Here is a 23,800-nt window from a genome sequence, read left to right as displayed (position 1 = left end):
TGAGGCAGGAGAATGGCGTGAACCCGGGAGGCGGAGCTTGCAGTGAGCCGAGATTGCGCCACTGCACTCCAGTCTGGGCGACAGAGCGAGACTCCGTCTCAAAAAAAAAAAAAAAGAAAATGAGATTACAAAATCATTTGATCATAAGCAGAGATAATTGAAGAGTATGAGGACAAAAGAATCTAGGAAAAGCTTTATAAGGCATTTAAGACAATTGCTAAGTTAAAAAAATTATGTATCTTCTAAATTTTGCATTGATTTTGGTATTGTGTACTCTTTTAAATAGTTCCTGTATTATTCCTTTTATCATTTCGATATGCTGTTTACATTTGTTATTTCTTTTCTCATTAGAATAATCAGGGTTCTACCTAAGTTTATATTAAGAATCTTTTATTTTGTTTTTTTTTCAAGAAGCTGAAGACCTTAGAAAACCTGATCAACATGAAGTATGGCATGAAGTAGTACTCGATAAAGAGAAAACGTGATGGTAATCTTGAAGAAAAGCACCATATTCATCCCTGTATTTCCTTCTGTGTTCCTCTCTGTCCCTGGGGGAGGGCCTCTCTGACCATCTCAGGCTGTCATTGTGGGGATTCTGGAACTCTGGAGTGGAAGGATTCCTGAGACCTTTCCAGGGGTATGCAAGGTCAAACACTAGTTTCATAATAATCTGTACACATTATTTTCTTTTTTTTTTTGAGATGGAGTTTCACTCTTGTTGTCCAGGCTGGAGTGCAATGGCATGATCTCAGCTCACTGCAACCTCTGTCTCCTAGGTTCAGGTGATTCTTCTGCCTCAGTCTCCCAAGTAGCTGAGATTACAGGTGCCCGCCACCATGTCCAGGTAATTTTTATATTTTTAGTAGAGACATGGTTTTACCATGTTGGCCAGGCTGATCTCGAACTCCTGACCTCAGGTGTTCTGCCCACCTCGGCCCCACAAAGTACTGGAATTACAGGCGTGAGCCACTGTGCCCGGCACCTTCCTCACTCTTGTTCTCTCACAAGCACAAGGTGGAATTTTCCAGAGCCTACATGATGTGATATTGTAGCAAATTAAACCCTAAAGCAGTTATGAGAGTCCAGCTGTCTTCTATTAAGCCAGACATTAGAGACTTGCAAAAGCGTATAACGTTTTTTCCTCACTAGTTTTTTGTCTTAAAATATTAGCTGTTTTTCATTAAAATATGTTAACATATATTTATTATTGTTATTTAAAAATAAATAACAAAATATTTGAAAGATTTCTCAGTTTTAATATCTACTGTGGAATGTATCAATAGATATAGTGAATTGTTGGGAGCAGGCTCCCCAAAATCTGGCCATAAACTGGCCATAAACAAAATCTATGCAGCACTGTAACATGTTCATAATGGCCCTAAGGCCCAAGCTGGAAGGTTGTGGGTTTACGGGAATGAGGGCAAGGAACACCTGGCCTGCCCAGGGCAGAACACCACTTAAAGGCATTCCTAAGCCACAAACAATAGCATGAGCGATCTGTGCCTTAAGGACATGGTCCTGCTGCAGTTAACTAGCCCAACCTATTCCTTTAATTCAACCTATCTCTTTGTTTCCCATAAGGAATACTTTTAGTTAATTCAATATCTATAGAAACAATGCTAATGGCTAGTTTGCTGTTAATAAATATGTGGGTAAATCTCTGTTTGGGGCTCTCAGCTCTGAAGGCTGTGAGACCCCTGATTTCCCACTTCACACCTCTATATTTCTGTGTGTGTGTCTTTAATTCCTGTAGCACTGCTGGGTTAGGGTCTCCCCGACTGAGCTGGTCTTGGCAGTTAATATAAACAAAAATCCAAGGAAGGCCCTCAGTAATTTTTTTTTTTTTCCCAATGGAGTTTTGTTCTTGCTACCCAGGCTAGAGTACAGTGGTACAATGTTGGCTCACTGCAACCTTTGCCTTCTGGGTTAAGGTGATTCTCCTTCCTCAGCCTCCTGAGTAGCTGAGATTATAGGTTCCTGCCACCATGCCCAACTAATTTTTGTATTTTTAGTAGAGATGGAGTTTCACCATGTTGGCCAGGCTGGTCTCAAGCTCCTGACCTCAGGTGATCCACCTGCTTTGGCCTCCCAAAGTGCTGGGATTGCAGGCATGAGCCAGTGTGCCTGGTCCAATAATTCTTTTTTGTTGTTGTTGAGACGGAATCTTGCTCTGTCACCAGGCAGCAGTGCAGTGGCACAATTTCGGCTCACTGCAACCTCCGTGGAAAAGAAAAAGAAAGAAAGGAGAAAAAAAAATAAGAGATGACGTCTCAGGCTCTGACGGCAAAGGCCTGAGGTCTTTGGGCGAGGTCAGTCCTCTGTTGCACAGTCTCCCTCACAGGGTCATTGTGAGGATCAAATGTGGTCACGTGCATGAGGCACCAGCACATGCCTGGCTCTAAGGAGTGCCGTGTAAGTGTATGCTTGCACTGCTGAATGGTTGGGATGTGTCAGGCATTATCTTCAGCACTTACAGATGCTCATCTAATCCTCACAGCATCACTCTGGGGTGGGTATTACTGGCCTCATTTGACAGAGAAAGCAGCTGTGGCTCAGAAAGGGGGGACCACTAGACCGGGGACACTCTGGATGCTGGAGACTCCAGAGACCATGACCACTCACCAACTGCAGGGAAATTAACTGTGACCTGATGTCCCTGTCCTGGAGAGGGTGGAGGTGGACCTTCACTAACCTCCTACCTTGACCCTCTCTTTTAGGGCTCTTTCTGACCTCCACCATGATACTAGGATCCCACTGTATTCTGTACCCTTTGACCCCCACTGCCCACTGCATCCAGCTGGGTCCCCTCCTATCTCCATTCCCAGCTGGCCAGTGCAGTCTCAGTGTCAGTAACTCTGAAGGGGTTGGCATTTTACCGACCTGCAAACAAAGAAGCTAACCTGCCAGAGTTCTGTGAATGCCGGCAGAGTCCATGAGACTCCCGAGTCAGAGACAAAGGATTTTACTGCTCACAGCTCAGCAGACAGCATGAGGTTCATGTTCACATTAGTTCACCTTGCCCCCCAAAACCTTGTAGGGTGACCAGAGCAGTCCAGGTGGATGCTGTGCACACAGGGTTTGTGCCACCGGTGAGAAACCTGAGATGAGGAATCCTCAATCTTTTACTGGGACAACTTGCAAACCTGCTCAGCCGTTGTCCCTGATGAAGATACTATCTTTATGATCTTGGATTGAAAACAGACCTACTCTGGAGGAACATATTGTATTTATTGCTCTTGACAGTAAACAAATCTGTTGTAAGAGACATTATCTTCATTATCTAGGACAGTGCGCAATCCTGGATCTGAGAGAGAGATCATCTTGCAAGGATGCCTGCTACACAAACATTCTTGAAAAGACAATCCAGAAAGAAAAAGGTGTTGCTGTCTTTTCTCAGAAGACACACAGATACGTGACAGAACCATGGAGAATTGCCTCCCAACACTGTTCAGCCAGAGTCTTCCACCCTTGTCTGCAGGGCAATCTCAACGTTCCACCATTAAATACTCTTTCTATCACATCCCGCTTCTTTATGGCAAACCAAGGTTCTGAGTCCCGATCCTGACTGTGTCTGGCAGCACTTCACTGCCAAATCCAGAAAAAGGCAGTGCACAGGATCCTGAAGGGGCATGGCTGGGGATCAGAACTTCTGGGTTTGAGTGAGGAGTGGGTCCAGCCTCTTGAATTTCAAAGGAGGAAGAGGCTGGAGGTGAAGGTCCTGGGGCAGGGATAGTGTCAGTTCTGAACTCTTAGGTCAATGAGGGAGGAGACTGCTAAGATCCCAGCTCCCGAGGTCCTGATGTGGGAATGGCCTAAGAATCTCATATCCTCAGGAAGAAGGTGCTGGAATCCTGAGGGGTAGAGTTCTGGGGTATATTTGTGGCTTGAGTCCCTCCTTGGCCCCGAAGGGCAGAGGCTGGAACCACTGGGTTCAGGGTTTGGGGTGACAGTAATGGGATCTCTTGATTCCCCAAGAGTCCGAGGATTGAGGGTTACCCATTCTTCCATCTTGCCACCTAATCCTTACTCCACTTGAGGGTATCACCAGCCCTTCTAGCTTCATGAAGGTGCCCTGGGGCGAGCACAATCTGCATATGAGCCATGTCCCAGAGTCCTCGGGTGTCATCCACTCATCATCCAGCATCCACACTATGAGAGTGTGGCCAGCACCATGACGTCATGTTACTGCAACTATCCCTGCAGCTCGCCTCTCCAGCCACCTGCCAACTGTACAGCTGCCGACATCCTCCTCTGGTGGGAGTGGCCTGCATGGTGCCAGGCTAGGGCCTGGTGTCAGACAGGGAGCCTGGAACCATAAGGATCTAGGACTTGATCCAGGACTCAAAAGTGCTAGAGAATGGCTGTATGTCACCATCCATGAAATCCCAAAGGCTTCTGGGTGGAGGGCACAGGGACCTGAACTTATGCGTCTTCCCCAAGTCCACTGCTCTCCCAAGTAAGTCTCCCAAATATGAGGCACTGTGCCAGCATCAACCTTATGTCCACCACATTGTGTAAAAGGGACTACCAAGGACCCTGATGAACGCCATGGTGTGTGCAGGAGTAGGGGGTGAAGGCACGGACTCCTGCGAGGTCACAGCCAAGGGAGCATCATCACGGGTGGAGAGGAGGCTCTGGACAGGCTTGAGAACTGGCATGTGGTTGTATTTGGTTTTCTTTGGTTAGATGTGCTGGGTATAGGAGTGGAGCATGAAGACCAGTTAGAATGGAGGGTCAGATTGGAATTGGGTTGGAGATGGGGTAAAATTGTGCTTGGGATGAGTTTGGGATTGGCACTGTTGAGGTGATTTAGGATGGCATGGCTTTGGGATGGAAATAGATTTGTTTTGACGTTGGCTCAGAAATCCGTGGGGATTGAATTGGGGATGAGGTTGGGTTTGATTTTGGAGGTAGAAGACATGGAAGTAGCTATCAGATTTGACAGTGGCCATGAGTTTTGTTTGATGCGGAATCAAACAACGAGGGAAGACATAAGGGTTGGCTTGTTAGGTTAAGTTGTGTTGGGTTGATGAGGTCGGGGCTGTGTATGATGCAGTTGGATTGGTTTGTATTAAATTGGGTTGGGTCAGGTTTTGATTGAGGATGAGTTGAGGATATGCTTAGGGACACTCGATCCATGAGGTTCTCACTGGAGTGGAGACAAACTTCATTTCCAGGATGAATTCAGGGAAACCTTAACTCACGTGTGAGGAGGTCAGGTCACTGGCTGAGTATATCCTTCCACTCCAGCTGTAAGATGGTCTTAAGTTGTGATTATCTATATCCACTTCTGTCTCCCTCACTGTATTTGAATTTATCTGATCACTCAGCTAGAAACAGGGGAAGATTTTGTCAAATTCTTCTTCTTTTTTTTTTGAGACAGAGTCACTCTATTGATTGCCCAGGCTGGAGTGCAATGGTGGCCGATCTCGACTCACTGCAAACTCACTGCAACCTGGAAGAGGCTCACTGCAACCTCTGCCTCCTGGGTTCAAGTGATTCTCCTGCGTCAGCCTCCCGAGTAGCTGAGATTACAGGTGTGCACCACCGCACCTGGCTAATTTTTGTATTTTTAGTAGAGACGGGGTTTCACCAATGTTTGCCAGGCTGGTCTCGAACTCCTGACCTCGTGATCCACCGCCTCAGCCTCCCAAAGTGTTGGGATTACAGGCGTGAGCCACCGCGCCCAGCCACTTTTGTCAAATTCTTGAGTCACAGTTTGGGCTGGATCAGGTGAGCTACTCTGGTTTTACTGAACAGCTGAAATAACTAACTTTTTGGAAATTAATGAAATCTTATGGAGTTAGCAGCGGAGGTACCAGGGCTCTTAAGAGTTCCCGATTCTCTTCTGAGACTATAAATTGTGATTTTGCATGCCACCTTAATTTTTTTTTTTTTTTTTTTTTTTTTGAGACAGAGTCTCGCTCTGCCGCCCAGGCTGGAGTGCAGTGGCGTGATCTTGGCTCACTGCAAGCTCCGCCTCCTGGGTTCATGTGATTCTCCTGCGTCAGCCTCCCGAGTAGCTGGGATTACAGGCGCCCGCCACCTCGCCCGGCTAGTTTTTTTGTATTTTTTAGTAGAGACGGGGTTTCACCGTGTCAGCCAGGATGGTCTCGATCTCCTGACCTCGTGATCGGCCCGTCTCGGCCTCCCAAAGTGCTGGGATTACAGGCTTGAGCCACCGCGCCCGGCCAATTTTTTTTTTAATCAATGTTTCATTCTCCCTCTATTTCAATGGCGTGATCACAGCTCACTGTAGCCTTGAACTCCTGGCCTTAAGAGATTCTCCTACTTCAGTCTCCCAATGGCTAAGACTACAGTGGTCCATCACCATATCTAGGTAATTTTAAAAGTTTTTTTGGGCCAGGCGCGGTGGCTCATGCCTGTAGTCTCAACACTATGGGAGGCCGAGGTGGGTGGATCACGAGGTCAGGGGTTCGAGACCAGCCTGACCAACATGGTGAAACTCTGTCTCTACTGAAAAAAAAAATACAAACGTTAACCAGGCGTGTTGGCACACACCTGTAATCCCAGCTACTCAGGAGGCTGAGGCAGGAGAATCACTTGAACCTGGGAGGCAGAGGTTGCAGTGAGCCAAGATCGTGCCACTGCACTCCAGCCTGGGCAACAGAGTGAGACTCTGTCTCAAAAAGAAAAAAAAAATTTTTTTTTTTGGTAGAAATGGATCTTGCCTTGTTCCTCTGGTTGGCCTTCAACCCCTGGCTTCAAGCGATCCTTCTACCTTGGCCTCGGAATGTGTTGGGATTACAGGTGTGAGCCACTATGCCTGACCTGTCACTTAATCTTGAGGTACATAAACTGGCTCCTGAAGGCTAAGTATCTTATTGGAGAAGGGGCATTGGATTTTACATGAGGGTGATTCTGACCTGGGAGAGCCGGTCAGCAGGCATCTCTGTTGCACAGATAGAGTGCACAGGTCTGGAGAACAAGGAGTAGGGGGTTACTGGAATTTCACATTGTTTGACGGACATTGGATTTTGAAATGCTAGGGAACTTTGGGAGACTCGTATTTCTGGGTTAGAGTATCCGTGGACCACAAGATCTTTTTATGATAACAGTAGCAATGTATGTGTGGAACTGGATTCTGGGTTGGAAGTGCAAGGAAAAGAGAGTACTGAATGCCAAGACATCTATTTCAGGAGCACGAGAAATAAAAGTTCTAGTTTCTGGGCTCAGAGTGGTACAGGGATCAGAGAGTCTCACAGTCCCCTGGGTGCTGGTATTTTAGGGCACATTGGGTCTTGGAGTGCAAAGGATCTAGGCATGTGAGGCTTTGTATGAAGAATCGGGGATTGTACCCATCCCCTGTTTCTGCTTCATCCCGGGCCTGTCTCCTCTGCCTTTGTGTCCTAGATCAAGTCTCCATGAGCTACAGGGCCTGGTGCATCCAGGGTGATCTAGTAATTGCAGAACAGCAAGTGCTGGTTCTCCCTCCCCTTCCACAGCTCTGGGTGTGGGAGGGGGTTGTCCAGCTTCCAGCAGCATGGGGAGGGCCTTGGTCAGCATCTGGGTGCCGGGAGGGCAGGGGCGGAGTCCTGGGGAATGAAGGTTTTATAAGGCTCCTCGGGGAGGCTCCGCAGCCCCAAGCTCACCGCCTGCACCTGGAGAGCTGTGTCACCATGTGGGTCCTGGTTGTCTTCCTCACCCTGTCCGTGACGTGGATTGGTGAGAGGGGCCAGGGTTGGGGGGATGCAGGAAGGGGAGTCAGCCCTGACTCTCAAGCTGAGGCTCTTTCCCTCCCACCCAGCACCCCAGCCCAGACAGGGTGCTGGGCTCTTTTCTGTCTCTCCCAGTCCCGCTCCAAACCTATACCCCCAGCCCCTCCATATTGAACTGTCCTCACTCCCACACCAGGTCCCCGCTCCCTCCCACTTACCCCAGAACTTTCTCCCCATTGCCCAGCCAACTCCCTGCTCCCAGCTGCTTTACTAAAGGGGAAGTTCCTGGACATCTCCGTGTTTCTCTTTGTGGGGCTCAAAACCTCCAAGGACCTCTCTCGATGCCATTGGTTCCTTGGAGCCTATCACTGGTCTGCCTCCTGAGCCCCTCAGTCCCATCACAGTCTACTGACTTTTCCCATTCGGCTGTGAGTGTTCAACCCCATCCCAAAGACTTTGATGCTTGGCCTCCCGATCTTGCCCTAGGACACCCAGATGCCAACCAGCCACGTCCTTCTTCGTAGCCAGGCTACCTGGCCGGAGACAACAAACGGGTCCCTCAGTCCGGCAATGGGACTCTGAGAAGTCCTCATTCCCTGACTTAGCTCCAGACTCTTCATTCAGTGGCCCACCTTTTCCATAGGAAAAACACGAGCATCCCCAGCCACAACGGCCGGCTCTCTGATTCCCTAAATCTGCATCCTTTTCAAAACCTAAAAACAAAAACAGAAACGGAAAAAAACCCCAAAAAAACCCAAAAAAACCACTCAGGCCAGAACTGTTTTCTCAACCTGGGACTTCCTAAACTTTCCAAAACCTTCCTCTTCCAGCAACTGAACCTTGCCATAAGGCACTTATCCTCGGTTCCTAGCACCCCTTATCCCCTCAGAATCCACAACTTGTACCAAGTTTCCCTTCTCCCAGTCCAAGACCCCAAATCACCACCAAGGACCCGATCCCCAGACTCAAGATATTGTCTGGACGCTGTCCTGTGTCTCCTACCCTGATCCCTGGGGTCACCTCTGCTCTCAGAGCATGAAGCCTCCCCACCAGCCCCAGCCACTAACCTGCAAACCCAGGGAAGAGTGACAGAATTCCCAGCCTTTCCCAGCTCCCCCTGCCCATGTCCCAGGACTCCCAGCCCTGGTTCTCTGCCCCCATGTCTTTTCAAACCCACATCCTAGATCCCTCTCCTATCCGAGTCCCCCAGTTCCTCCTGTGAACCCTGATCCCCCTGATCTAGCTCCCCCTCTGCAGGCGCTGCACCCCTCATCCTGTCTCGGATTGTGGGAGGCTGGGAGTGTGAGAAGCATTCCCAACCCTGGCAGGTGCTTGTGGCCTCTCGTGGCAGGGCAGTCTGCGGGGGTGTTCTGGTGCACCCCCAGTGGGTCCTCACAGCTGCCCACTGCATCAGGAGGTGAGTAGAGGCCTGGGGTCTGGGGAGGGGGTGTCTGTGTCCCAGAGGAATAACAGCTGTGCATTTCCCCCAGGATAACCTCTAAGGCCAGCCTTGGGACTGGGGGAGAGAGGGAAGGTTCTGGTTCAGGTCACATGGGGAGGCAGGACTGGGGCTGAACCACCCTCCCCATGTCTGTGTCCCTCTATGTCTCTCTGTGTCACTTTCATTGTGTCCCTTGGTATCTGGCTTGGGTTGTGTCTCTCCGTGTGACTATTTTGTTCTCTCTCTCCCTCTCTTCTCTGTCTTCGGTCTCCATATCTCCCCCTCTCTCTGTCCATCTCTGGTCCCTCTCCAGCCAGTGTGTCTCACCCTCTATCTATCTGCCAGGCTCTCTCTGCGTCTCTGTCTCTCCTATGCCTTCTTCCTAGTGAACACACACACAGGATGGGCGTGGGGGGACCCTGAGAAAAGGAAGGGCTTTGGCTGGGTGCGGTGGTTCACACCTGTAATCCCAGCACTTTGGAAGGTCGAGGCGGGTAGATCACCTGAGGCCAGGAGTTCAAGACCAGCCTGGCCAACATAGTGAAACCCCATCTCTACTAAAAATACAAAAAAGTAGCCAGGCGTGGTGGCGCGAGCCTGTAGTCCCAGCTACTCAGGAGGCTGAGGGAGGAGAATTGCTTGAACCTGGGTGGTGGAGGTTGCAGTGAGCTGAGACCGCGTCACTGCACTCCAGCCTGGGTGACAGAGTGAGACTCCATCTCAAAAGAAAAGAAAAAAAGAAAGAAAAGAAAAGGAAGGGTTTCATTGCTTGTGTGTGTGTGGGTATGAGGAGGCCCCTCTCACTCCATTCCTTCTCCAGGACATCCCTCCACTCTTGGAAGACACAGAGAAGGGCTAGTTCCAGCTGGAGCTTGGATGGGCAATTGAGGGAGGAGGAAGGAGAAGGGGGAAGGACAACAGGGTTTGGGGGAAAGGACCCTGGGGAGGGAAGCGGCGGGGAATACTGCATCGGGCCTGCAGGCGAGGCTACCTACCCACTTGGAAACCGACGCCAAAGCAGCAGAGCCACTCTGAGGCCTCCCCTCCCCGGCGGTGCCCACTCAGCTCCAGTCTCTCTCCTTTTCTCTCCCACACTCTATCACCCCTGGCTTCCTCTCTACTTATTTCTCGTTCTTCCTTGACTTCCTGGTTCTCTTTCTCATTTGTCTGTTTCTCACTTTCTGCCTGGTTTTGTTCTCGCTCTTTCTCTGGCCCATGTCTGTTTCTCTATGTTTCTCTCTTTTCTTTCTCATCCTGTATGCTTTTGGCTCACCTAGTTTCTCACTGTTCTCCCCTCTGCCCTTTCATTCTCTCTGTCCTTTTACCCTCTGTCTCTTTCCCTTGGTTTCCCTGTTTCTGTATCTACCTTTCACCCTGTCATACTGCTGTTTCCCAACTCATTGTCTGTATTTTTGGCCCTCACTGTGTCTTCCCCAACCCCGTGTTTTTCTCGCAGTTTCTTTCTCTCTTTTGGAGCCTCCCCCCTGCTCCTCTGTCCCGTCTCTCTTGCCCCATCATCCTCGCTCCTCATTCCTGCATTTGCTTCCTCTCCAGCAACAGCGTGATCTTGCTGGGTCGGCACAACCCGTTTTATCCTGAAGACACGGGCCAGGTGTTTCAGGTCAGCCACAGCTTCCCACACCCGCTCTACAACATGAGCCTCCTGAAGAATCGATACCTCGGGCCAGGTGATGACTCCAGCCACGACCTCATGCTGCTCCGCCTGTCAGAGCCTGCCGAGATCACAGATGCTGTGCAGGTCGTGGACCTGCCCACCTGGGAGCCAGCGCTGGGGACCACGTGCTACGCCTCAGGCTGGGGCAGCATCGAACCGGAGGAAAGTATGCCAGGGCCAGATGGTGCAGCTGGGAGCCCAGATACCTGGGTCTGAGGGAGGAGGGGACAGGACTTCTGAGTCTGAGGGAGGAGGGGCCAAGGAACCAGGTGGGGTACGGCCCACAACAGTGTTTTTTCCTGGCCCGTAGACTTGACTCCAAAGAAACTTCAGTGTGTGGACCTCCATATTATTTCCAATGATGTGTGTGCGCAAGTTCACTTTCAGAAGGTGACCAAGTTCATGCTGTGTGCTGGAAGCTGGATGGGCGGCAAAAGCACCTGCTCGGTGAGTCATCCCTACTCCCAAGATCTTGAGGGGAAATGTGAGTGGGGACCTTAATTCTGAGCTGGGGTCCAGGAGCCAACCGGGCATCAGCTTTCCCTGTTCCCGAGCTGTAGCCACGCCCCCTCCCTGTGCCTCATCTCCTTTCCTCCTTCCTCCTTCCTTGACTCCCTCAAGGCAATAGGTGATTCTTATGGCACAGTCCATGTGTCCCTGCATTCAGCACACGGTTACTAGGCACCTGCTATGCGCCCAGCACTGCCCTAGAGCCTGGGAAGCAGCAGTGAGCAGCCCCTCCCTTCTGCAGCCCCTGTGCCAGTCAGGGGCACAGGCAGGAACAGGGACCACAATGCAGAAATGCTGGAGGATGTCAGGAGGTGAAAGGGTTCTGGGGCAGGGAGAAGGGGTAGGGAGTACGACTGGGAGGGGACGTCCTGCAGAAGATGGGAGTGAGCAAACACCTGCCGCAGGGGATGGGGGAGCCATGCAGCACCTGGGGCAGCAGAGGGAGCAGCACCTGCTCAGGTCTGGGAGGAGGGCCTTGGTGGGCGTGAGGAGCAGCGAGGGGGCTGCGTGGCTGGAGTGAGGCATCAGGGACAGGGGCGAGATGGCCTCGCACAGGGAAGAAAGGACCCCTCTTGCAGGGCCTCCCCTGGGCCGCAGAAGGACATGCTTTTCCTCTGAGGAGTCAGGAGCTAGGGATGGTGCTGGACAGAAGCGGGAGAGGGCCTGGCTCAGGTGTCCAGAGGCTGCTGCTGGCCTCCCTATGGGATCAGACTGCAAGGAGGAAGGGTGGCAGGGCTGTGGGCGGAGTGATGATGGGGCTGACCTGAGGGTGGTTCCACGCCTTGTCCCCACCTGGGCCCTCACGCAGCCCCCCTCACAGGCTCCTGGCCCTTAGTCTTTCCCCTCCATTCCATTTTCCACCTGGCCCCAGTGGGTCATTCTGATCACTGAACTGACCATGCCAACCCTGCTCACGGCCCTCCAAGGCTCCCCAGTGCCCTGGAGAGGAGGTGTCTAGTCAGAGAGTAGTCCTGGAGAGGTGGCCTCTGTGATGAGCCATGGGGGCAGCAGCATCCTGCAGATGGTCCTTGGCCTTCGTCCCACTGACCTGTCTGCAAGGACTATCCTCCTGGACCCTCCCCCCTGCACAGGAGCTGGACCCTGAAGTTCCCCATCAGCCAGGATTGGAGCCCCTGTCCCCCCTATTGGAATCCCTGCCCACCTTCTCCTGGGAGTCAGCTCTGGAGACCTTTCTCTCTTTTCCCAAAGCTGGGAGCTGCTATCTGTTATGTGCCTGTCCGGGTCTGAAAGACAGGATTGCCCAGGCAGAAACTGGGGCTGACCTATCTCACTCTCTCCCCACTTTTACCCTCAGGGTGATTCTGGGGGCCCACTGGTCTGTGACGGTGTGCTTCAAGGTATCACGTCATGGGGCAGTCAACCATGTGCCCTACCCCGAAGGCCTTCCCTGTACACCAAGGTGGTGCGTTACCGGAAGTGGATCCAGGACACCATCATGGCAAACCCCTGAGCACCCCATCAACTCCCTACTTGTAGCGAAAAAAAAAAATCCACCTCAAGTTCTGGCATCATTTGGCTATTCTAGACACCAGGCACTTGGAACCTTGGAAATGACCGGGCCAAGGCTCAAGCCTCCCCAGTTCTATTGACCTTTGTCCTCAGGTGTGGGGTCCAGGGTTGCTAGGAAAAGAAATCAGCAGACACAGGTGTAGACCAGAGTGTTTCTTAAATGGGTGTAATTTTGTCCTCTCCGTGTCCTGGGGGACACTGGTCATGCCTGGAGACATCTCACTCAGTTTCTTTGAGGAACCAGATAGGATGGGGGTGTCTGTGTTGTTTGTGGGGTACAGAGATGAAGGAGGGGTGGGGTCCACACTGAGAGAGTAGACAGTGACACGTGCTGGATGCTGTCCATGAAGCACTGAGCAGATGCTGGAGGCGCAACGCACCAGACACTCACAGCAAGGATGGAGCTGAAAACATAATCCACTCTGTCTTGGAGGCACTGGGAAGCCTAGAGAAGGCTGCGAACCGAGGAGGGAGGGTCTTCCTGTGGCATGGGATGGGGATGAAGTAAGGAGAGGGACTGGACTCCCTGGAAGCTGATTCACCATGGGGAGAGGTGTGTCGAGGTCCCCCAGACAACCCTCAGATTTGATGATTTCCTCGTAGAACTCACAGAAATAAAGAGCTGTTATACTGTGGTTTATTCTGGTTTGTTATATTGACAGGAGACACACTGAAATCAGCAAAGGAAACAGGCATCTAGGTGGGGGTGTGGAGAAAACAGGGAAAAAGTTTCAGTTGTTTTCTCCTAGTGGGGTGTTGTGGACAGCACCTAAATCACACAGAAGTGATGTGTGACCGTGTGTATGAAGTATTTCCAACTAAGGAAGCTCACCTGAGCCTTAGTGTCCAGAGTTTTTATTGGGGGCCTGTAGGATAGGCACAGAGTACTGGAATAGCTGACCTTAACTTCTCAGACCTGAGGTTCCCCAGAGTTCAAACAGATACAGCATGGCCCAGAGCCTCAGATGTACAAGAACAGGTATTCATCATGAATCACACGGTTAGCATGAATCATCTGGCACGGCCTGAGGCCCCAGGTATACCAAAGCACTTGGGCCGAATATTCCAAGTGATTAGATGTCATCTCCCAGGAGTTATCCAAGGGTGAGCCCTGTACTTGGAAGGTTCAGGCTTTGAGCAGTGCAGGGCTTCTGAGTCAACCTTTTACTGTACGGGGAGTGAGGGAAGGGAGAAGGTGAGGAAACTGCCTGGGGATCTGGTTCTGTCTTGTTGTCAAGTGGACCATGGGGCTATCCCAAGAAGGAGGAATTCAGAAATAGGGGAAGGTCAAGGAAGGACACTGAACTCAAAGAGGATACAGTGATTGGTTTATTTGTCTTCTCTTCAGGTCACTGGTGTGAGGAATTCCCACCCTGAGGTTATGAAGATGTCTGAACACCCAACACATAGCACTGGAGATAGGAGATTGACAAGAGTTTCTTAGCCACAGAGCTTCACAGCCTAGGGCAGGAGGACACTGTACACCAGGCAGGATGACACGGGAATTTCACTCAGGATTGGCTTGAAGAAGCAAGGACTGTGGGAGGTGGGCTTTGTTGTAACAAGAGGGCAGGGTGAACTCTGGTTCCCGTGGGGGAATGTGATGGTCTTGTTACAAATTTTTCAAGCTGGCAGGGAATAAAACCCATCAGGGTGAGGACCTTGTGGAGGGCGGCTGCCCTGACTGATAAAGGAAGTAGCCAGGTGGGGGTCTTCCCCATTGTGGGGGTGGGGGATATACCTTGGAGATCCTTTCAGTTACAAGTACTGAGGCAGCAAATAAAATGGAATCTTATTTTCTGACTTTATACTGCTTCAGTATGAAGCTATATTTGATTCTGCACAGGGGGTGAAGGAAAGGAGGGGAGGAGGAAATTTTCTTCAGGTCTGGTTTGGGCTTGTGATCCAGGGGGCCTTGGAGCTCTTCCTGCGACATGGGACTGTTTTTTATTTTATTTTATTTTATTTTATTTTATTTTATTTTATTTTATTTTATTTCATTTTATTTTATTTTATTTTATTTTTTAAGTTCTGGGCTACACGTGCAGGATGTGCAGCTTTGTTACGTAGGTAAACGTGTGCCACGGTGATTTGCTGCACCTATCAACCCATCACCTAGGTATTAAGCCCAGCATGCATTAGCTGTTTTTCCTGACACTCTCCCTCTCCCTGACTCCCACAACAGGCCTCAGTGTGTGTTGTTCCCCTCCCTGTGCCCATGTGTTCTCATTGTTCAGCTCCCACTTATAAGTGAGAACATGCGGTGTTTGGTTTTCTGTTCCTGTGTTAGTTTGCTGAGGATAACGGCTTCCAGCTTCATCCATGTTCCTGCAAAGGACCTGATCTCATTCTTTTTTATGGTTGTATAGGAATTGTTTTTACAAATCCAATTACTGTTGTATTTAACTACAAGTTAATCTAATTAGCATACTAAAAGAGATTAGAGAAGACATTAGGTACATTGAATGAGACAATATATAAAATAGGACCAAGGTGAAATATTAGGTAGGAAAAGTATAATAGTTGAAAAAAGTAAAAAAAAAGAAAAAATCAGGCATGAGTAGCAGAATGGAAAAGAGGTGAAGAACATAATAGGGACTTTTTAGACCAGATTGAAGGACAGAGACAGACAAATTTTAAGGAACTGCTAAACCACGTGAGTGCTAGAAGTACAGTCAATGACAGTAAAGTCTCAGGAGGAGAAAGCAATAGGAAAGGAGGAAGTATGTGAGTAAATTAGTAGAGACATGTCTGATGGATTTTAAAATATTTGAAAGACCTCAGATCAAAGGATACATACCGTGCCATTGAAGAGGAAGATGGAAAAGCCAAGAAGCCAGAAGACAGTTAGAAATTTCATGGGCAAAGCTTAACTGTTAAAAGTCCTAGAGAGAAAGGATGGCAGAAATATTGGAAGGAAAGACGGTGGAACCTAGAATATAAATTCATCCCAACAGCTTGGTAGTGTGCACCTGTAGCGTTTTCTAGATAATACCCTATTGTCATACATTGCCTGAGGGAGTGTAAAATGGTCTCCTTATTTATTTATTTATCTATTATTATTTTTTTAATTTTTGAGATGGAGCCTCCCTCTGTCTCCCAGGCTGGTGTGCAATGGTGTGATATCACTCACTGCAACCTCTGCCTCCCCGGTTCAAGCAATTCTCTTACCACAGCTGGGTCTGGATCGGTGTAAGCTGCTCTGGTTTTACTGAACAGATGAAATCACATTTTCTGTTTTCCAAAATCTAAGAAATCTTGTAGAGTTAACAGTGGCCTCTTATAACAAGAGTTAACACCAGGACTCTTATTCTTGATTCTTTTCTGAGACACCAAAATGAGATTTTTTCAATTCCACCCAAATTCTTTTTTTTTTTTTTTTTTTTTTTTGAGACATAGTCTGGGTCTTTTGCTCTGGCACTCGGGCTGGAGCGCAATGGTGTGATCATAGCTCATGGAACCACCCTTGACCTCCTGGACTTAAGGGGATCCTCCTGGTTCAGCCTCCTGAGTAGATGGGGCTACAGGTGCTTGCCACCAAACCTGGCTAATTAAAAACATTTTTTTGTTAGAGATAGGGTCTCACTTTGTTGCCCTGGCTAATCTTGAACTTCTGACTTCAAGTGATTCTTCAGCCTTGGACTCCCAAAGCACTGGGATTACTGGCATGAGCCACTCACCGTGCCTGGCTTGCAACTTAATCTTGGAGTGTATAAACCTGGCTCCCGACAGCTAGACATTTCAGTGAGAAGCAGGCATTGGATTTTGCATGAGGACAATTCTGACCTAGGAGGGCAGGTCAACAGGAATCCCTGTTGTACAAATAGAGTGCACAGGTGTGGAGAATGAGGAGTGAGGAGCCACTGGAACCCCACATTGTTTAGTGGACATTAGATTTCGAAATAATAGGGAACTTGGTCTGGGAGACTCATATTTCTGGATTAGAGAATCCAATCTCCAATGGTATCACAAGGTTTTATGATGAGAGGAGAAATATATGTGGGGAACTATTTTCTGAGTGTGGAAGTGCAAGAATCAGAGAGCACTGAATGCTGAAGCTTCTATTTCAGGAACATGGTGAGTTGGAGCTCCAGCTTCTGGGCCTAGACTGGTATAGGGACCAGAAAGTCTCACAATCCCATGGTTCTGATATTTCAGGGCATATTAGGTCTTGGGGTGCAAAGGAAGTACTTGGGACTTAGGCACATGAGACTTTGTATTGAAAATCAATGATTGGGGCTGGCCGTGGTGGCTCACGCCTGTAATCCTATCACTTTGGGAGGCCAAAGTGGGAGGATCGCTTGAGCCCAGGAGTTGGAGACCAACCTAGGCAACATAGCCACACTCTCTCTCTACAAAAGATTAAAGATTAGCTGGATGTGGTGATGCATGCTTGTGGTCTCAGCTATCCTGGAGGCTGAGACACTGTATCCTGGAGTTCAAGGCTACAGTGAACTGTGATCAAGCCACTGCACTCCAGCCTGGGCAACAGAGTGAGACTCTGTCTCAGAATCTTTTTTTTTTTTTAAAAAGAGTCAGTGATCATCCCAACCCCTGTTGCTGTTCATCCTGAGCCTGCCTTCTCTGGCTTTGCCCCCTAGGTTATGTCTCCATGATCCATAGGCCCTGCCCAATCTGGCCTCACACCCTGGGAATGCCTCCAGACTTATCTAGTATTGTGTGGAACAGCAAGTGCTGGCTGTCCCTCCCCTTCCACAGCTCTGGGTATGGGAGAGGGTTGTCCAGCCTCCAGCCTCATAGGAAGGGCCTTGATCAGCATCTAGGTGCCTGCAGGGCTGGGGCGGAGTCCTGGAGAATAAAGCCCTTTATAGGGCTTTACAGGGAGGCTCCCCAGCCCCAAGCTCACCGCCTGGCTGTGGACATCTGTGTCAGCATGTGGGTCCTGGTTCTCTTCATCGCCTTGTCTGTGGGGTGCACTGGTGAGATGGACAGATAAAGGAAAGGGGGCAGGTTCTGACTCTTATGCTGAAGCCCTTTCCTTCCCACCCAGCGCCCCGGCCTCGTCCCTTCAGCCCACAGTTCATCCCAGACAATGTGCTCCTGACTCCTCCACAGGGCAGTAGTCCTCATGCCCACACTAGGTCCTCGCTCCCTCCCACTTACCTCAGACCTTTCTCCCCATTGCCCAGCCAAATCCCTGCTCCCAGCCGCTTTACTAAAGAGCAAGTTCCCGGGCATCTCTGTGTTTCTCTTTATGGAGCTCAAAACCTTTCAAGGACCTCTCTCCATGCCATTGGTTCCTTGGACCCTATCATCGGGCCGCCTCCTGAGCCCCTCAGTCCTACCACAGTCTACTGACTTGTCCCGTTCAGCTGTGAGCATTCAACCCTGTGCCCTGGCCCTTGACACCTGGCTTCCCAGCCTTGTCCCAGGAAACGGAGATTCCACCGGATTCCACCAGACACTTCCTTCTTCCCCCAAGGCTATCTGGCCTAAGACAACAAATGCTGCCCCCACCCCCAGTCTGGCACTGGGGCTCGGAAAACTGCTCCTTCCCTGACTCTTTGTCCCAGGCTCTTCATTCAATGGCCAGCCTTTTCCATGGGAAAAATACGAGCACCCCCAACCACATCCCCAACCACAACGGCCAGTTCTCTGATGCCCTAAATCTGCACCCTTTTCAAAACCTCAAAAACAAAACAAAACAAAGCGAGAAACAACCCAGACAGAACGGTTTGCTTAACCTTGGACATGGTAAACCGTCCCAAACCTCCCTCTCCCAGCAACTAAACCTCTCCACTGGGCACTTATCCCTGGTTTCTGGAACCCCTTATTCTCTTAGAACCCACAGCTTCCACCACAGTTTCCCTTCTCCCAGTGTAAGACCCCAAATCACTCCAAATGACCCAACTCCCAACCCAATGCCTGCTCCAGATGCTGTCCCATGTCCCCTACTCTGATCTCGGGTCAGCTCTGCTCTCAGAGCGTGAAGTCTCCCCACCTGGTCCAGCCACCAACCTGCCAACGCAGGGAATAGCTACAGAATTCCCAGCCCTCCCAGGACCCCTTGCTTGTGTCCTGGACTCCCAGTCCTGGTCCTCTGCTCCCGTATCTCTTCAAACCCACAGCTCAGCTCCCTCCCCTATCCAATTCTTCTGGGTCTGATCCCTCTGACCCAGCACCCCCTCTGCAGGTGCAGTACCCCTCATCCAGTCTCAGATTGTGGGAGGCTGGGAGTGCGAGAAGCATTCCCAACCCTGGCAGGCGGCTGTGTACAGTCATGGATGGGCACACTGTGGGGGTGTCCTGGTGCACCCCCAGTGGGTGCTCACAGCTGCCCATTGTCTAAAGAAGTAAGTAGGATCCTAGGAACTGGGGAGGGAATGTCTGTGTCCCACAGGAATAACAGCTGGATACTTCCCCCAGGGTCACTTCTTAGGTGAGACTTCAGACTAAAGGAGAGAGGGAAAGTCCTGGCCCAGGTTGCACTGGGGGGCAGGGCTGGGGCTGGACCACCCTCCCCATGGCTGCCTGTGTCTCTCTCTGTGTCTGATCTCACTGTGTCTCTTGGTATCTGGCTCTGGTTGTGTCTGTATGGTTGTGTCTGTATGTGTTTTGGTCTCTATCTCCCTCTCTTTTTTCTGTCTCCCTGTCTTGGTGTCTCCCCCATCTCTGTGTGTCTCTGGATCTCTCTGCGGCCATCTCTGTCACCTTGTGTCTCACCCTCCATCTCTTTGCCTGTCTTTCTCCTGGGTCTCTGCCTCAGCCCTTCCTCATCACTACTGAATACACCCAGATGGGCCTGTGACAGTGGGTGGGGAGCACCCCGAAAAAGGAAGGGCTTTAAGCTCAGTGTGTGTGTGTGTGTGTGTGTGTGTGTGTGTGTGTGAGAGAGGGGGTGCCTGTCACTGCACAGCACTCTCTCCAGGACATCCTTCCATCCTGGGGAGACACAGGAAAGGCTGGTTTCAGCTGCAGCTGGGTGCGCAATTGAGGAGGGAGGAAGGAGAAGGAGAAACAAGAAAGGAGGGGGAAGGTGGCTGGGCACAGTGGCCCACACCTGTAATCCCAGCACTTTGATAGGCCAAGATGGGTGGATCACCTGAGGTCAGGAGTTCGAGACCAGCCTGGCCAACATGGCGAAACCCCATCTCTACTAAAAATACAAAAAGTAGCCAGGCGTGGTGGTGCATGCCTGCAATCCCAGTTACTAGGGAGGCTGAGGCAAGAGAATCGCTTGAACCTGGGAGGCAGAGGTTGCAGTGAGCCGAGATCGTGCCACTGCACTCCAGCTGGTGACAGAGCAAGATTCCATCTCAGAAAAAAACAAACAACAACAACAAAAACAAACAAAAATAAAAGCGAAAGAAGGGGAAAGGAGCTGGAGAAAGAAGGGAGGATGCGGCCCTGAGCCCCAGCTTCAGGTGAGCCTCCCTCACGCCTCTCCTCCTCCCCCTGCTAGCCCACACCCCTCAGGTGCCTCTGTGGCCTCCCTCCTTTTTCTCTCCCACACTGTATCACCCCTGGCTTCCTCTCTGCTGTTTCTCCTTCTCTCTCTGACTTCCTGTGTCCTTTTCTCATTTGTCCATTTCTCACTCCCTTCCTGGTTCTGTTCCTTCTCCCTTCCTCTTGCCCGTGTCTGTTTCTCACTGTCTCTGTCTCTTCTTTGCTCATCCTAATTCTCACTGTTCTCCCCTCTGCTTTTGTCATTCCTCTGCCTTTTTGTGCTCTCTCTTTTCCACTTCGTTTCTCTCAGTTTCTGTGTCTGCCTCTCACACAATCACACTCCTGTTCTCTAATTCACTGTCTGTATTTCACCACGACTTGTCTCCCCCACCCCTGCTTTTCTCACTGTTTCTTTTTCTCCCCTTTGGAGTCTCCCTTATCCTCCCCTGCCCCATCTACCTTTCCCCATTTTCTCTCTCCTCATGCATCCACCCCCTTCCTCCCCAGGAATAGCCAGGTCTGGCTGGATCGGCACAACCTGTTTGAGCCTGAAGACACCGGCCAGAGGGCCCCTGTCAGCCACAGCTTCCCACACCCGCTCTACAATACGAGCCTTCTGAAGCGTCGAAGCCTTAGACCAGATGAAGACTCCAGCCACGACCTCATGCTGCTCCGCCTGTCGGAGCCTGCCAAGATCACAGACGCTGTGAAGGTCCTGGGCCTGCCCACCCAGGAGCCAGCACTGGGGACCACCTGCTATGCCTCAGGCTGGGGCAGCATCCAACCAAAGGAGTGTACGCCTGGGCCAGACGGTGTAGCTGGGAGCCCAGATGCCTGGGTCTGGGGAAGTGGGGCCAAAGAACCAGGTGGGGTCCGGCCACAGCCCAGTTTTTGCTCTGACCCGTACTCCTGCGCCCAAAGAGTCTTCAGTGTTTGAACCTCCATCTCCTGTCCAGTGACATGTGTGCCGGAGCTTACTCCGAGAAGGTGACAGCGTTCATGTTGTGTGCTGGGCTCTGGACAGGTGGTAAAGACACTTGTGGGGTGAGTCATCCTTACTCCCAACATCTGGAGGGGAAAGGTGAGTGGAGACCCTAATTCTGGGCTGGGATCTGAAAGCCAACCAGACATCTGCCTCCCCTGCTCCCCAGCTGTAGCCACGCCCCCTCCCCATGCCTCATCTGCCACCCTCCTCCCCCCTTCCCTGACTCCCTCAAAGCAACAGGTGATTCTCACAGCATAATCCACCCATTCCTGTGTTGAGCACATGCTTACTGGGCACCTGCTGCGTGACCAGCATTGCCATAGGCCCTGGGAAGCAGCAGTGAACAGACAGCTGAACAGAGAGCAGCCCCCATGCTGGTGAGGCGCACGGGTAGGGACGGGGACCACGACGCGGAAATGCTGGAGGGTGTCAGGAAGTGACTGGGCTCTGGGGCAGGGAGGAGGGGTGGGGAGTGTGACTGGGAGGGGACATCCTGCAGAAGGTAGGAGTGAGCAAACACCTGCTGCAGGGGAAGGCAGAGCCCTGCGGCACCTGGGGGAGCAGAGGGAGCAGCACCTGCCCAGGCCTGGGAGGAGGGGCCTGGAGGGTGTGAGGAGCAGCGAGGGGTCTGCATGGCTGGAGTGAGAGATAAGGGGCAGGGTGCGAGATGGCCTCACACGGGGACGAGAGGGCCCCTTCCGGAGGGCCTCCCCTGGGCCACAGGAGGACACTGCTTTTCCTCAGAGGAGTCAGTAGCTATGGATGGTGCTGGACAGAAGCGGGAAAGGGCCCGGCTTAGGTGTCCAGAGGCTGCTGCTGGCCTCCCTGTGGGATCAGCCTGCAGGGAGGGAGGGCAGCCGGGGTGCTGGGGAAGTGATGATGAGGATGACCTGGGGTGGCTCCAGGCCTTGTCCCCACCGGGGCCCTCACCCAGCCTCCCTCAGTCTCCTGGCCCTCAGTCTCTCCCCTCCACTCCATTCTCCACCTGGCCCCAGTGGGTCATTGTGATCACTGAACTGACCATGGCCAGCCCTGCCTGTGGCCCTCCGTGGCTCCCAGATGCCCTGGAGAGGGGACATCTAGTCAGAGAGTAGTCCTGGAGAGGTGGCCTCTGTGATGTACCTGCAGATGGTCCTGCTCCTCCTCCCACTGACTTGTCTGCAGGGACTGTCCTCCTGGACCCTGCCGCCTGTGCAGGAGCTGGATCCTGAAGTCCCTTCCCCATAGGCCAGGACTGGAGCCTTGTTCCCTCTGTTGGACTCCCTGCCCATACCCTTGTGGGAGTGGATTCTGGAGACATTTCTCTCTGTCCCTGAGAGCTGGGAATTGCTCTCAGTCATCTACCTGCACGGTTCTGAGAGATGGAGTTGCCTAGGCAGATATTGGGGCCAATCTTTCTCACTGTGTCTCTCCCCGTTTACCCTTAGGGTGATTCTGGGGGTCCACTTATCTGTAATGGTGTGCTTCAGGGTATCACGTCATGGGGCCCTGAGCCTTGTGCTCTGCCTGAAAAGCCTGCTGTGTACACCAAGGTGGTGCATTACCGGAAGTAGATCAAGGACACCATCGCAGCCAACCCCCTGAGTGCCCCCGTCCCACCCCTACCTCTAGTAGATTTAAGTCCACCTCACGTTCTGGCATCACTTGGCCTTTCTGAATGCTGGACACCTGAAGCTTGGAACTCACCTGGCCAAAGCTTGAGCCTCCTGAGTCCTACTGACCTGTGCTCTCTGGTGTGGATTCCAGGGCTGCTAGGAAAAGGAATGGGCAGACACAGGTGTAGGCCAGTGTTTCTGAAATTCGTGTAATTTCATCCTCTCCTTCGGAACACTGGCTGTGTCTGGAGACTTCTCACTCAGTTTCAGTGAGGACACACACAAGGACGCGGGTGACCATGTTGTTTGTGGGGTGCAGAGACGGGAGGAGTGGGGCCCACCCTGGAAGAGCGGACAGTGACACAAGGTGGACACTCTCTACAGATCACTGAACATAAGCTGGAGGTACAACGTACGAGGCACGCGCACAGCAAGGATGACACTGAAAACGTAACCCACTCTGTCCTGGGAGCACTGGGAAGCCTAGAGAAGACCGTGAGCAGAAAGAAGGGGAGGGTCCTCCTGTGTTGTTGAGGGAGGGACTAAGGGGAGAAACTGGAAGCTGATTAATTACAGGAGGTGTGTTCAGGTTCTCCAGCCACCGTCAGATTTCATGATTTCCTAGCAGGACTTCCAGAAATAGAGAGCCATCATGCCGTGGTTTATTATGGTTTGTTACATCGACAGGATACCTATTGAAATCAGCAAACAAAACAGACGTATAGATTACAGTGTGGAGAAAACAGAGGAAAACTTGCAGTTACGAAGATGAGCAACTTGGCTTTACTAAGTTTTCAGACTGTCAGGAAGTCAAAGCTATTAGGCTGAGGACCTTGTGGAGTGTAGCTGATCCAGCTGATAAAGGAACTAGCCAGGTGGGGGCCTTTCCCTTTGGATGGAGGGCATATCTGACAGTTATTCTCTCCAAGTAGAGTCTTATGGACAGCACATAATTCTCCCTGCAAGGATACATGATAA

The 23,800-nt window shown here is 51.2% G+C and overlaps 2 protein-coding genes and 1 long non-coding RNA gene across 6 annotated transcripts in view; all 3 read left to right on the top strand.

Annotated features, from left to right (window-relative positions):
• Positions 1-3,517, top strand: part of LOC105528943 — a 28,685-nt gene extending 25,168 nt beyond the window's left edge. The window contains exon 3 of the long non-coding RNA XR_001004431.1: positions 3,285-3,517. This is a non-coding gene — a long non-coding RNA (uncharacterized LOC105528943). The remainder of the gene's footprint in view (positions 1-3,284) is intronic.
• A 4,086-nt stretch (positions 3,518-7,603) lies between these two features.
• Positions 7,604-23,485, top strand: KLK3 (kallikrein-related peptidase 3). 3 transcript variants are annotated; one of them, XM_011965951.1, is made up of 7 exons: positions 7,604-7,686; positions 8,937-9,096; positions 10,675-10,961; positions 11,106-11,242; positions 12,621-12,742; positions 19,690-19,694; positions 22,781-23,485. In XM_011965951.1, the coding sequence occupies exons 1-7, from the start codon at positions 7,641-7,643 to the stop codon at positions 22,882-22,884; spliced, it is 861 nt and encodes a 286-aa protein (XP_011821341.1). In that variant the 5' UTR covers positions 7,604-7,640; the 3' UTR covers positions 22,885-23,485. The 3 variants fall into 3 exon arrangements, with proteins under 3 accessions (XP_011821341.1, XP_011821342.1, XP_011821343.1); XM_011965952.1 differs by lacking the exons at positions 19,690-19,694; positions 22,781-23,485 and having other exon boundaries at positions 12,621-12,812; XM_011965953.1 differs by lacking the exons at positions 19,690-19,694; positions 22,781-23,485 and having other exon boundaries at positions 12,177-12,795.
• On the top strand, positions 17,510-23,485 carry KLK2 (kallikrein-related peptidase 2). Of its 2 annotated transcripts, none has more exons than XM_011965954.1 (5): positions 17,510-17,775; positions 18,990-19,149; positions 20,750-21,036; positions 21,150-21,286; positions 22,655-23,485. In XM_011965954.1, exons 1-5 carry the CDS (start codon positions 17,730-17,732, stop codon positions 22,778-22,780), a joined length of 756 nt encoding a protein of 251 aa, XP_011821344.1. In that variant the 5' UTR covers positions 17,510-17,729; the 3' UTR covers positions 22,781-23,485. The 2 variants fall into 2 exon arrangements, with proteins under 2 accessions (XP_011821344.1, XP_011821345.1); XM_011965955.1 differs by having other exon boundaries at positions 17,700-17,775; positions 20,879-21,036.
• Positions 23,486-23,800: the final 315 nt, after the last annotated feature.

This window comes from Mandrillus leucophaeus, unplaced genomic scaffold (assembly GCF_000951045.1).
Source record: "Mandrillus leucophaeus isolate KB7577 unplaced genomic scaffold, Mleu.le_1.0 Scaffold74, whole genome shotgun sequence".
In the NCBI taxonomy this organism is placed as follows: domain Eukaryota; kingdom Metazoa; phylum Chordata; class Mammalia; order Primates; family Cercopithecidae; genus Mandrillus; species Mandrillus leucophaeus.
Note: the sequence above shows the minus strand (reverse complement) of the source record. Positions and strands in the feature narration are given on the sequence as shown.

Bases quoted from the DNA above. Each gene is read 5' to 3' on its own strand.
- KLK3 (XM_011965951.1), top strand. From the start codon at position 7,641: ATGTGGGTCCTGGTTGTCTTCCTCACCCTGTCCGTGACGTGGATTG. The intron at 9,097-10,674 runs GTGAGTAGAGGC...CTTCCTCTCCAG, and splicing joins GCTGCCCACTGCATCAGGAG to CAACAGCGTGATCTTGCTGG. The intron at 10,962-11,105 runs GTATGCCAGGGC...CCTGGCCCGTAG, and splicing joins CAGCATCGAACCGGAGGAAA to ACTTGACTCCAAAGAAACTT.
- KLK2 (XM_011965954.1), top strand. From the start codon at position 17,730: ATGTGGGTCCTGGTTCTCTTCATCGCCTTGTCTGTGGGGTGCACTG. The intron at 19,150-20,749 runs GTAAGTAGGATC...CTTCCTCCCCAG, and splicing joins GCTGCCCATTGTCTAAAGAA to GAATAGCCAGGTCTGGCTGG. The intron at 21,037-21,149 runs GTACGCCTGGGC...TCTGACCCGTAC, and splicing joins CAGCATCCAACCAAAGGAGT to TCCTGCGCCCAAAGAGTCTT.